Here is a 12,195-nt window from a genome sequence, read left to right as displayed (position 1 = left end):
ACTTACCATGAAACTTTGAGGCTTCAGGATCATTCACATTGATAGCAATTAATTTCCAATCTGTTTCACTCTGATCAATAAGAGCCAAAATTCCAAGGATCTTCACACGAATAACCTCTCCACGAGAAAGAACCTTTAAAGTGAAAAGAAATTCAGCATTTGCAAGGCTTTGGAGAAGTGCACTCACACATCGTAAAAATCCAGATGAAAGATTAAAGGTGCTATAGCCTAAAATTTAATAAAGCTTTATTAATTAAAAATAACATAAAAAGTCATAAAGCCTTCTATAATACCCCTTTTAGAATTAAGTATCTTGATCCCTTTTTGTAAATTGATGTTGCTTATAGATCTTGAAATTTAATATACGAGGCCTAGAAACTCACACTAAACAGAAAATAAACCCACGTATATCACTACATGATGTAACCTGGCTTCTGCGGCTCAGGGGTAAAAAGAGACCTGAGCAGCCTTTTAAATTGCTCCACCGTACCTCTTCTGCAAACCACATGCTCAGGTACTAGTGAAACGTACATTTTTAACATCTCAGAATACAGTCTTAAGAAGATAATGAATGACAAGGAAAGATTATGACTATGTTAAAGATACAGACAAAACAGGTTTCATAAAATGCTGTTAAAAGACTTTAAGAGAAACCGAGAAATAGCGCGATGTTGAAGCAGGCGTTCCACAGCTAAAGCAGGTTATTTCAGGGGTTCCTTCAAGCAGTCAATGCCAAATTCATATGCATCAGTCCTTCCACATCCTTTGACTTTTAAAGGTTTAGTCGGCTAGAGAATTTCACCGCACGCTGAAATCTGAACACACGCTTCAGAATAAATTCCTTCATGACGCAAAACGCAGCTTTACACTTGGAAAGCAAGGAATCCAAAAGAAAGTCATTTTAGTGTCTTGAAATTATTTGAGAGAAAAAACAGATCTTAAACCGTAAAGTCAAAAAAACCTTTCAGAAGATTTGCAAATGACTCTAAAATCTTAACATAAATCTGCATGAATCTGTGATTAGTTTACACAACAGATGAGTGTGATTTTATGAACTAAACTGAAATCTCACTTTTAGGGGAATATGCACAATTACATTAACCAGACCCCACATGTTCAGGCTCTGTTAAGAACCCAACACTACATCAGACACCGTGTCTATAAAAAGAAAGAGTCGCCGTTCTCAAAGGTTTGCAGCCTTGCTGGGGAGACAAACTTCACGCCAGGAGAGCCTTTGTCAAACAGCAATGTTCAAATTCTAAGTTATCACATCATTGCCAATGAAAGGCTGGCTACGCTGGTCAACTCAGAGATAAACTAGGTCACTGGCTCTCAACCAGAGGCAGCTCTGTCTTCTAGAGGACCATCGGCGATGTGTGGAGACACTGCTAGTTGAGAGAACTGGGGAGGCATCGCCTGCATCTGGTGGGAGAGGCCAGGGAGGCTGCACAGGACAGGCCCTGTGAGAGAACTGTCACCCAGAATGTGAACAGCGCCACAGCAGAGGGCCTGCAGGAGACTCTGGGGGCGGCAGTGTCTATCAGAATTACTGGGAATCATACATAGTTTAAAAAGCACACTCTAAATGGTTTTATTTTTATTTAAAAAAATTAATTTACTTTGAAATTTCGTACAACATAAGAGCAGATTTGAGATTGTCATGGTTACAGGGCAAGCAGGAAGCGTGACTGGGGATCTGTTTCATCACACTGACACATGTTCTGTGACGTCCAAAGCCACAGAGAGGGCTCAGACAAACCACTGCCTCGTCATAACACCTTTCAACACTAGAAACTCTCAGTCAGACCAAAAACTCAGGATGAGATGCTTAGGAACAAAAGGCAAAGTTCTTATGAACTGGCCCCCTTCACACAAGTCAATTCATTCTAAATCAATTCAACAAATTTATGCGGAACATAGAATGTTAGACACCAAAAGAACAGTCCATAAGCCCTCAAGGAACTGAACCCCCTCAAGGTTCCCAAGCGTGGTCCTCAGCCTCACCCCAGCTTCCAGGCCTCTGCTCCCTCCCCTCGCCATGTGGTGTTGGAAGGGGCTTCCTCCCCAGACGGTTCCAGGACCCCATGCACGGCCAGGAGCACAGTCCCAACAAAGGCCTATTCTTTAGATGGCGACGAAGTCCTCGCTTCATATTTGCTAAATATTGTCTCAGGTCTCACCAACTAAAGGGATGAATTGCTCGGCGGTAAGATGAAGCCTGTTTTCCCAGTTCTGTCATAAAACCATCAGTGCACCCCTCCAAGGAACTGAGCGTGCGTAACCCGTGCTGGCCCCGCTTGCCTGGGAACCACAGTCCACCACGTCTGAAGACCAGTGGAACGACTCTGGACCAAGAACACGGGCACGCCTCAAGGCTATAGGCAGGATCTCACTAGGGTCATCACTGACTTCTCTAGCTATTTATGGAAAAGATTTCAAAAGACAGGACTTTTAAGTCACAAACACGTGGGGTTGAAGTCGTCCTCCACCACTCCTAGATGCGACCTTGGGCAAACGACTTCACATCGTGCGCCAGGACTCGGTTTCTCAACGGTAAAATGGAGACCACGGTACTTATTCCTTGAAGTCAAGAGCAAAGAAATGACGGACACATAGACCAGAACGGAAGGTCTTCCACAGACAGTCACGGCTTCTCTCTGGCTCTTACGTGGACCTATCGGCTCACCCCTGTCGGCAGCTCACCCTCGGGGGCCTGGGAGGAGCGGAGGACACTGATGCCCACAACAGGGGTTCTCCACTGGTTCAGAATTTGAAGAAGGAGGCAAGACTTCCACTGGACCCACCAATACAAGAAAACCACAGGGAGTAAAACTGCTAAGGCTGTCACCCCGTGCACCAGGTTTCTACGGTCACGTAACAAATTGCCACAAACCCAAAGGCTTAAAGCAGCGTAGATCTGTCATCTCACAGCTTCCACGGGCCAGGAGTCCAGGCACAGCACGGCTAGACTCTCTGCTTGTGGCCCAACAAGGCCGAAATCAAGGTGTTGGCCAGCAGGGCTTTGATCGAGGTTCTAAGGAAGAATCCCCTTCAAGCCCGTTCTTCGCAGTTGTAGGACTAGGTCCCTGTTAACCTGCTGAGCGTCAACCAGGGACTGCTACCTCAACCAGAAGCCTGTTGCATCCAGTGGGAAGAGGCCAGGGATGCTGCACAGGGTGGTCCCATCTACCCCATCTGTGTGTAAAACTAGGAATGTGTGTAGGATGAGGGTCTCCCCTGCAGGAAAGGAGAGAGAGAGGGAGAGGAAAAAGAAGACAGGGGGAGAGCATGGAGAGGGAAGACAGAAGAGGAGGTGGGAGACCAAGGACAAAGGGCAAGAGACGGACGAGAAAGTCTAAGAGGAGGATGAAGAAGAGGAGGAGGAGGAAGAGAAAGAAAAGGAGAGAGTAACAAAATAACATGGTCGACGAACAAAGTGACAAAGACTCAGAGCAACTATGTGCTAAATAATATTCTAGAAGCCTAGAAGTGCTGGGAGTTTCCAGAGAGAAGTGACTTGATCCCAACTAGAAGAATTTCCCAACCGCAGCATCCCTGGGTGCGGGCACTGAGCTGACCACCGCCCAGCAAGGCCTGTGCTCAGAGGGGACAGTAAGACTGACAGCAGAGCGCATAACAAAAAGCCACTCTGTCAGTCCACAGAGGGTGAAGGAAAACTCCGGGGGCGATGCTTGAGCTGAGGTCTGAGGGGTGCGCGGGGGAGGGTAAGGGAAAAAAAGCGGAGGAGGAAGACGCTCCATCCACACGCAGGGAACGGCTGGTGCGAGGGCCCGACGTGAGCAAGAGCAGGTATGTCAGAGGAACCGCGAGGTCAGTGCAGCTGGAGCCACTGTGCAAACGAGCAGTGCACGAGGAGAACAGGGAAGCAGAAGGCGGGGTCAGGGACCCGCAGAGTGGGGCTGGACAAGAGCCTGGAATCAATGATGGCCGGGAAAATAAGACAGGAGGAAACCAGTCAGGAGCAGAGACAACGCAAGTCAGAGACAGCAGGCACTAGACCGCTGCACTGAGAACGGAGACACAGACGGGAAGGCTATTTAGACCACAGAACGGGCATTCCATGATTTACGGGATAAAGAGAAGAACCACCAAGGATGACCCCCAGTCCTGGTTTAAGAATGGTCGGGGGAGGCGCCACTCACTGAGCCTGACCACCCTGGGATGAGGAAATAATGGACTCAGTTTGGGACACAAGGAGCTGGAGACGCCCGGGAGACACCCAAGCGTGGACATGGGCAGCTGCGTGTATGGGTCCCAGCTGGGGCGACCAGTCGGAGAGCAAAGCCACGTGCTTGGGATCGGATGACCAAGGGAGCTCCCGATGAGGACGGCAGCTGGACACGGGCCCAGCACTCAACCTGACCAGTGCTTAAGGAGCCTTCAGAGGAAAGCAAGAGGGAACAGAACGAGAGGACATCCAAGGTACCAGAGTCAGTCACAGTCAAGGGACGAGACGGTTCCAGAGGGAGTCACGGTTACAGCATAAAAGGCCAGGGGAGCTCAAGCGAGACAGAACCTGTCGCACAGCCTGTGGACTCGGCTAATGGAGAGTTACCAGGGCCTCGGTGAGGGCAGCTTCCCAACATGACGGGGACAGAAACAACGTGAAATGGACTGAAGACAAGTGGGAAGCAGGAGCCGAGTGCGTGCACAGATGCTACAATCTCATTCGAAGGGGAGAGAGGAGGCGCCAGGGAGGGGCCCCGAGGACGCGGCTGCAAACGCAGCGCAGGAGGGACGAGAAGACACTGTCCCTCAGGAGCAGGGGCTCTGGTTGTGGGTAAGAAGACAGCTCCTGCGGTCACAGACGGCACGGAAGAGGCACGTTTGTGGGCACTGGCCGCTCGGCCGTCCACGGGGACAAGGTTGGCAAGCTCTTATTGGCCGGTTTCCAGGAGCTCCAAGAAATGAGAGATAGGACACTGTGCTGGGAGGGAAGACAAAGTGCAAGGACGTCCACAGAGAACAACAAATGCCAGCAACAGTGCAGCAGAAAATAGAAGAAAGAATCGACCAAAGACCCAAATTCCGCGGGTCGCAGCACCCATGGCATCGCAGGCTTTGCTCCTCCCCATAGGACCCGGCAAGCTGGTGGCAGGCAGAGAGAAGAGGAGCAGGCCGTGTCACCAGTGTGAACTTCCTGTCTGGATGATGGGCAAGGAAGCCCAGGACCACTCGGCAAACCTTCCACCGTATTCAGGATTCAGAGCACTTGCTTGAGACCTGCAGACTGCACGCCTGCCACCTCCTCAGCTCTGCTGCCGGGACGCACAGCCACAGACAGGATGTCAGCCACGGGCGCAGCTGCGCTATTTATAAAGACCGGCCGTGAGAGGTTTGACCCGCCGTGGCTGCACTTCACCAAGCCCTAGCATGAGAAGGAGTAAAGGCACGAAAAGGGACTGGAACCAGGGCTCAGTGGGCTAGAACTCTGAGAGCCGAAGAACTGGTGCCTTCCGGGGAGACCTGAACTGGTGTGGCCGCAACAACCTGGAACACATGTTCGAGCCACAGGCTGTCAAACACACCTTTGAGCCTATTTCACAAACATCAATAGGATCATTGTCTCCACAGCAGTCCGTGCTCTTCTCTTTCCGATGGGGATCTTCCCAAGTCTGAAAAAAAGGGACAGGGGAGAAAAATAGGTTAATGCTCACTATAACACATCTTACTCTTTCCACGTGATTGTGAAGTTTTACAGACAGCCATAAGCCAAGGAAGATTCTCAGAAATTACACAGGCTCAGCGCCGCCAACACACCAGCACCTCCCTGCGCTTCGGCGTAATTAGCATGATTTATAGCCCTCCTCCCTGCCGGTCTCACTTGTCCGCATGACCACATCTGACAGTGGGCGGCATTTCCAAACACACGCTCCTCCCAAGTTTAGTCAGCGTCTAATTCAGGTTCACTGGGAGTTTCGGTTCGATGCTCCATCATCTGTGCCCGCGTCCCCACTGGCTGCCTAACCCTGCTGCCATCATCGCAGCTTCCTCCGACCGGTAACCACACTGGGTCTGGCTTTCAGTGTTTGAAAATAAACTTCCTATTCTTTAAGTGACTTCTATTAGAAGACACCCAGTTTTCCCTTCATAAACTAAAGACAGAATCTACCAAAGAAGAGAGAAATCAATTTCATTCCATTTACAAAATCCTCTACTTTTGCCATCAGATCCCAAGACCTTGACAAACACACAAAAAAGTGTTAACTCTGGCTGTTGGTCACAAAGTACACACAGGGGCATTTTTACAAATGAACAGCATAAGAGACACTTGCTATCAAGTTTCAACATCCCCTACACACTATCCTTCCCAAAAAGCCTCAGAACCACCCAATTCTAAGTGGAACTGGGAGCTTGCTCAGATTTACACTCTAACACGTGCAGAGACCGGGTCATCTCAAGATTGCTATCTACAACTTCAGATTATCCAAGCTTGGTCCCTCTCATTTACACAGATAATTAAAAATGGACTAACTTACACCTAACCCTAGATAAACTCCAGTATTTGCCTTCTGGCCTTAATTATAGTATGTTCAAGAATAAACTGACCCAGCCTCACCAAAAAAAAAATATATATATATATATATATCAGTAAACCAAGTCCAACAACATTTGACTCCCCAATATTAGAAATAAAATATAAGAAGAATAAACATAACGTTAAGTGCCACACTGGCTGTGGGTGAGCGAGGCTTTCCAGGCGGCACCCCCACACCCCCCAGGAGGAAGGCATGATTCACAACCTCACCTTACAGGTGAGCAAACTGAAGCCCAGAGAGTAAACTGCCCACGCTCACAGCTCTAAACGGAGGCCACGGGAGGAGAACCCACGCTGTCAGCCACGATGTCACGACGCCGAATTCTGGCAACGGCAGCAACGGAACGGCCATGACCTCCAGAGATCACCGTATTCTGTCTCATGGCCCTCTTCCTGGAGCTCTGTCCTGTGCTACTGTCCACCCCCCACGGCCGCCTGCCTCCTCTTTCCAGGACACGCACGCCCTCAGGACTCGTGGAGAACCCTCTCTGGGCCACGAGTGAGGAACAGAGATGCAGAGGATGGTCACTGCCCCGTGTTAATAAACGGCACAGCACTTGTCACAAATGCTACAAAACTCACCTAAACGTGCTGGACAAACCAAGATGGGACTGAGCTCCAACTGGAATCAGAAAACCCAGACGCAGAAGGAAGGCGGCCGAGGCCCCTCCATCCTAGTGCAGGGATCCTCTCCTGACCCCCCTCAAGCTCGCTCCCCTCTCGGAAGGAGCAGGAGCCACCCTGGCCCCGAGGAGGACAGCCGGACTCCAGCCTACTTCAGCCACGAACCCCAGACCTCAGTTTCCCCTCCTGTCAGGGAACAGCTTACACGAGACAGCTGCTGGATACGCCCTGCCTGAGTCCCATGACCGTCAGTGGTCCCTCTTCACCGCACGACACCAGCAGGGAGGGACGCTCTCGGGCTCACGAGTGACTCAGCCCGCCCCAGCAGCGCGACCCAGAACAAAGTCCTTCCTGCACCAGAAGGACAGCATCTTCACAGGCGCTGCCCCCCATGGTGCTGGCGGGGGCTTCTGTTTGCTGACTGACTGGTCCACATCCCCTCAGAACCCCAGGTTCAGTATCACCTATCAACTCAGCTGCTTCTGCTGGGGAATATGCATGCGAGTCCAAAATTCTTAAGCCACACGATGCGATGGTGTCCGTTTCTGGGCCAGTTCTTCATGATCCCCTCACAAGTAAGGCACCAGGCTGGCATTTCTACTTCCAGGCCTGCCCTTAAACGCTATATCCACAGGCCTCGGTTCTCAGTACAAACAGATTCACACGAAACAGCTTCTAACTTAACTTGAAACTAAGGTACCATTCCAAGCAACCGCTGGAGAGGACACCTGGACAAAGTAAAGCTCCGAGTTCGCCCTCTTGTGGAGCTTCATGTGCACAGCCAGGCGAGGGACGGGAAAGCAGGCAGGCTGCAGCAGAAACATCCAGAAGAAGAAACGCCAAACCGTCATACTTGTTCCCCCCAGAATTTAGAAGTAACTTCCACAACCGGACAAGAAAAAAGGCAGCCCAACACAAAACAGGCCGCAGACAGAACAGGAAATCAAAGAAGGGGCACAGGAAGACTTGTAATACATGAAAAGGTGCCCAGTGTGACGGGAGAGACCCAACTTAAAACCAGAAGGAGACACCATTGCAAAGACCTAAGAATCTGACAATGCCGAATACCAGAAACGACGGAGGCACCTGCACCCGACAGGCGCTTGGCAGGAGTGCCTATGGCTCCAACTCCTTTGTAAACAATTTGGGAACACCTCATAAAGTAAAATGGGTGTGTAACTCACAATTTAGCCATCTGACTCAGCTACAGACCCAGGAGTATACACCTTTATATACTACAAATACAGAAAATTTTAGCATGGGCCCAAGAAAAGCATTAAAAAATAGTTAAAAACAACCTATCAACAGGAATATGAATAGTGTTAAACTCATACAGAGGATGGCTATAGAGCTATGCAAACAGATAAGTCAGAACACACAGGTTACTGATCCAGCCCTACCCGTCCTCGTGCAGGTGTCTGAGATTGCCACCTTACAATCCACAGCATCAGCCCATCCCCGTCTGGAATCACCACGCACTGGTCCTTAGCCTCTGAAAACCCGTGAACTGCACAGAGCTGTGCATCCAACGCCTCTGGAGAACAGCCTCCTGACTGATCGGGACCCCCAGGGCCATGCCAGTGGAGGGGAGACCTGCTCAGCCTCTGCGTGTACTCTGCCCACTTCAGTGGGAGCAGATGCCCCGCCAGCTGTCTCACCATCAGCAGCTGATGCCTGCAGCGACAGTGGCACCAACACAAACTCACTGTGGGGCTCCACACACTAACGGTCTCACTTACTATTCACGGTGACCTTGTGGGGCGAGTGGTTTGATGACACAGAGAAACAACAGGCCTGCAGAGGCTCAGCCACTGGTCCCAGGTTAAAAGCTAGTAAGTGGTACTTCATGACAGTGGGGTCAATGACCCAAATTCATGACGAAGTTCAAAACAATAAACACAACAACATCACATTAAGACTGAAGAAACCTTGAATCTGTGATTACAGTCCCGTAACATTATCCAACAGGTTTTCTGAATATTTACCCAGAAAGACATAACCCTTGAATAACCCATTAGATGCGGAATTCTGAACAACTGGGGGAAGACAAAGATGATTTCTGCCCAGGCCAAAGTCAAACTCTGAGCAAGCATCAGTGCCAGGGCAGGAGGAATCATGGAGGTTAAAGCGTGTGGACAGCGACGGCCTGATGCAGGATGCCCTGAGGACCACAGCTCAGCACAGACGGCTACGGAACGGGGCTCTGCAGCTTCAACGCCCCTCAGCACGGCGGGCTTGGTACGTTCTCTGAACTAATCTTCTGCTGTTATGAGACGGAAAGAGAACAGCAAAATCCAATACCCACACATGCCTATGAGACCAACGCCACACACGCAACGCATTCACGAACTCACTCATTCCACAAGCACCGACTGATCAGCCACGCTGTGCCAGGGAGCAGGCCGGGCAGCTGGAAGACATCTGTGAACAAGAGACAGACTCCCTGTCCACACAGAGCCAGCATCCCAGCCCGAGGAAGCTGGCAACAAATTAACAGATAACTGAGTTATACAGCATGTTGGACGTCGGCAGGTGTCACGGCAAAGGGAAGAAAATGAACGACCAAAGGCAGAGTGGGCCAGGGGAGGCGGGCTGGAGTCGTACGGGATGCTCAGGGCAGACGTCGCGAGGGAGGTGAGCTGTGTGCACACCCGGGACCTGGGGAAGAGTTCCAAGCCGGAGGACACAGTGCGCGGAAGGTCGGTCAGATGCAGGGTGTGCCCGGAGGGTCAGAGGAACCGATCCGCAAGCCGCCAGTGTGGGGGCGAGGGAGCAGGGGGAGGAGGACGGGGAGCTGGAGACGAGGTCAGAAACGTAAACAGACCCGGGGCTGCTTGCATTTTAACAGGTTCACTCCGTCTTATCGTTGACTACGAAGTGAAAAGATATTAGGTAGTTATCCTTTCCCAGAAACGAGTGGCCTAACTTCAACTTGTTATAAACATTAGTCTACTAATAACATCAGTTATTCTCGTTTGGTAAGTAACTCCCACGCAGTCTGCAGTGGACCCTGTGCTGAGGACTACCACACTCACACACTCACACCGGCCAAGAGCAGTTTGGGTCTAAAAAGACAGTGAAGACCTCTGCAGAGATGTGGCAGAGAATGCCGGTCTGCTCGTCTTCCTTGCTGGTGCTCGGGCCACACTGCCCCCGTCTGTTGGGAAACATGCTGAGCCCTCTCCACACGCTGTCTGTGCTCACTGTCTCTGGTTGGGTCCCCCAGACGTCCACACCACTGGTCCCCCACCTCCTCTGGGTCTGCGCTCAGGAAGCACCTTCTCGCAGAGGCCTGCTGCCTGTCTGACCCCAACAAGCCCCCCACCCAGCCCCCTCCTTGCCCCACTTCTCTCCAGCACACTCACCGCCGCCCGACAAACCACGCATCGTGTACATTTCCTTTTTCTGGCCTGTCTCTCTGCCCAGAAGGAAAGTCCCAGAGGAATTTGTGTCACTGTTCTCACTACTTCACCTCCAGTTCTCAGAACCCGCCTGGCCAACAGCGGGCTCTCAAAACACGTGCCCTGAATGCAGGAACGGCAGGGAGTCGGCAGCACTGAGGCAGTCGGGCGGAAGGACGGACGCTGTCAGGCAGGCTGGTGCAGGCGGCGGGGCAGACGCAGGGCTGGGGGCACGGGAGGGTGTTCTCTCTGGTTCTCTCAGCAGCCTGCTCAGCACTGGCTACTGAACCTTTGAGGAGGGTCCTCACAGGGGCACGACGTGCGCAGCTGTCTGTTTGCACAGTGCTGTGCTGGTGCTGGGCGGAGGATGGAAGCACAGGAGGCAGGAGTGAGGGCAGGCGCGAGGAGGCCACTGCGGTCCAGTTCTGTTAACTAAAGACAGCCACTGTGCCCAACAGACAGACGACAGCAGACACGCACATCCTGAAAACTCAGACGCTTCCAGAGGAGGACAAAACCTTGTCAGGACTTTGAAGAGATCAACTACAAAAGCTCAGAACGAGTAGAGGAGTTTGCAGCGCCCCTTCGGCTCCCCTGTAACCTCTGGTCTCGGTGATGTTCCTTAAAGGAAACAGCACGGAGCACTCAGAGAACCAGGAGCAGCAACAACGAGGTCACGCTCCCGCCCTCCGCCAGGCACTGTTCTGAGATGAACGTGCAGGACTCACCCATCCTCAGCACCACGCGCAGGAGGTGCTTTATCGTCTCTACTTCACAGAGGAGGACGGCGAGGCCAGCAGACGGACAGACTTCCCCAGGCAGAGTACTAGAAAGCAGCAATCTGGCTCCAAACCCACATCCTAGCCACTCACAACGCAGCCTGGATCTGTATTTACATCTCCTTTTTCTTTGTATGCCCAACACCTAACGTGCTGCCCGGCACATAAATCCTTAGTAAGTGTTTAATAAAATAAACAGATGAACTTTACCCCCTGCCTCCTCTATGCCTCCGACTGTCTGTCGGTCTCAGCGCAGCGGCCTCTCTGGCCTCCCCCCGTCCACACATCTTCTCCTGCAGACGGCATCCTCTATGCGTCACAAAATGCCTCCACCTTTCACTGCAGGTCCTCCCATGTCTGCCTGCGGCGCCGGGAGTCAGACCCCCTCCTTCAGCCCCCGTTTCAGCAGCGCCTGTTTCACAGAACACATCCGCGTGGGCGCTCCAACTGCGTCTAAGGTAGCCTCACTCTTTAGAAAACATGCTTTTTTCTTTTCCTGTGCAGGTTTATTCTACATAGGCAGCTGTTTTTTTAAGTTGGATAAAGCAAGACACCTTTTTCTCAGCTATTTCCCCAAATGCATCTTGGAATTTCATGTAAAATATTAAAATTAATAAAATAAAAATAAAACAATTAAATATCCAGATAGATGGACAGTCAAATGGCTTTTATAAACATAAAGGCAGACTCTTCTCTCTGTCCCCAAATCCTAGACTTTGGATTCTGCGTATTCTGAGTTTTTCCTCACTAAATAATCTGGAATGAGAGACACTTCCCAGAGTCCAGAGTAAGGAACCACGAGAAGAGAACGAACAGGGAGGAGGAGAGACGG

The 12,195-nt window shown here is 51.1% G+C and overlaps 1 protein-coding gene across 5 annotated transcripts in view; it reads right to left on the bottom strand.

Moving 5' to 3' along the window:
• Positions 1-12,195, bottom strand: part of PPA2 (inorganic pyrophosphatase 2) — an 80,734-nt gene that overhangs the window by 38,998 nt on the left and 29,541 nt on the right. For all 5 annotated transcript variants that reach the window (XM_070609392.1, XM_070609391.1, XM_070609390.1 and 2 more), the window contains 2 exons: positions 5,550-5,636; positions 7-133 (listed from right to left, as the gene is read on the bottom strand). In XM_070609392.1, coding sequence (XP_070465493.1) covers positions 7-133; positions 5,550-5,636 — 214 coding nt within the window. The remainder of the gene's footprint in view (positions 1-6; positions 134-5,549; positions 5,637-12,195) is intronic.

This window comes from Equus przewalskii, chromosome 2, assembly GCF_037783145.1.
Source record: "Equus przewalskii isolate Varuska chromosome 2, EquPr2, whole genome shotgun sequence".
Classification (NCBI taxonomy): domain Eukaryota; kingdom Metazoa; phylum Chordata; class Mammalia; order Perissodactyla; family Equidae; genus Equus; species Equus przewalskii.
The sequence above is the reverse complement of the archived record's forward strand: the minus strand, read 5'-3'. Positions and strand labels throughout refer to the sequence as shown.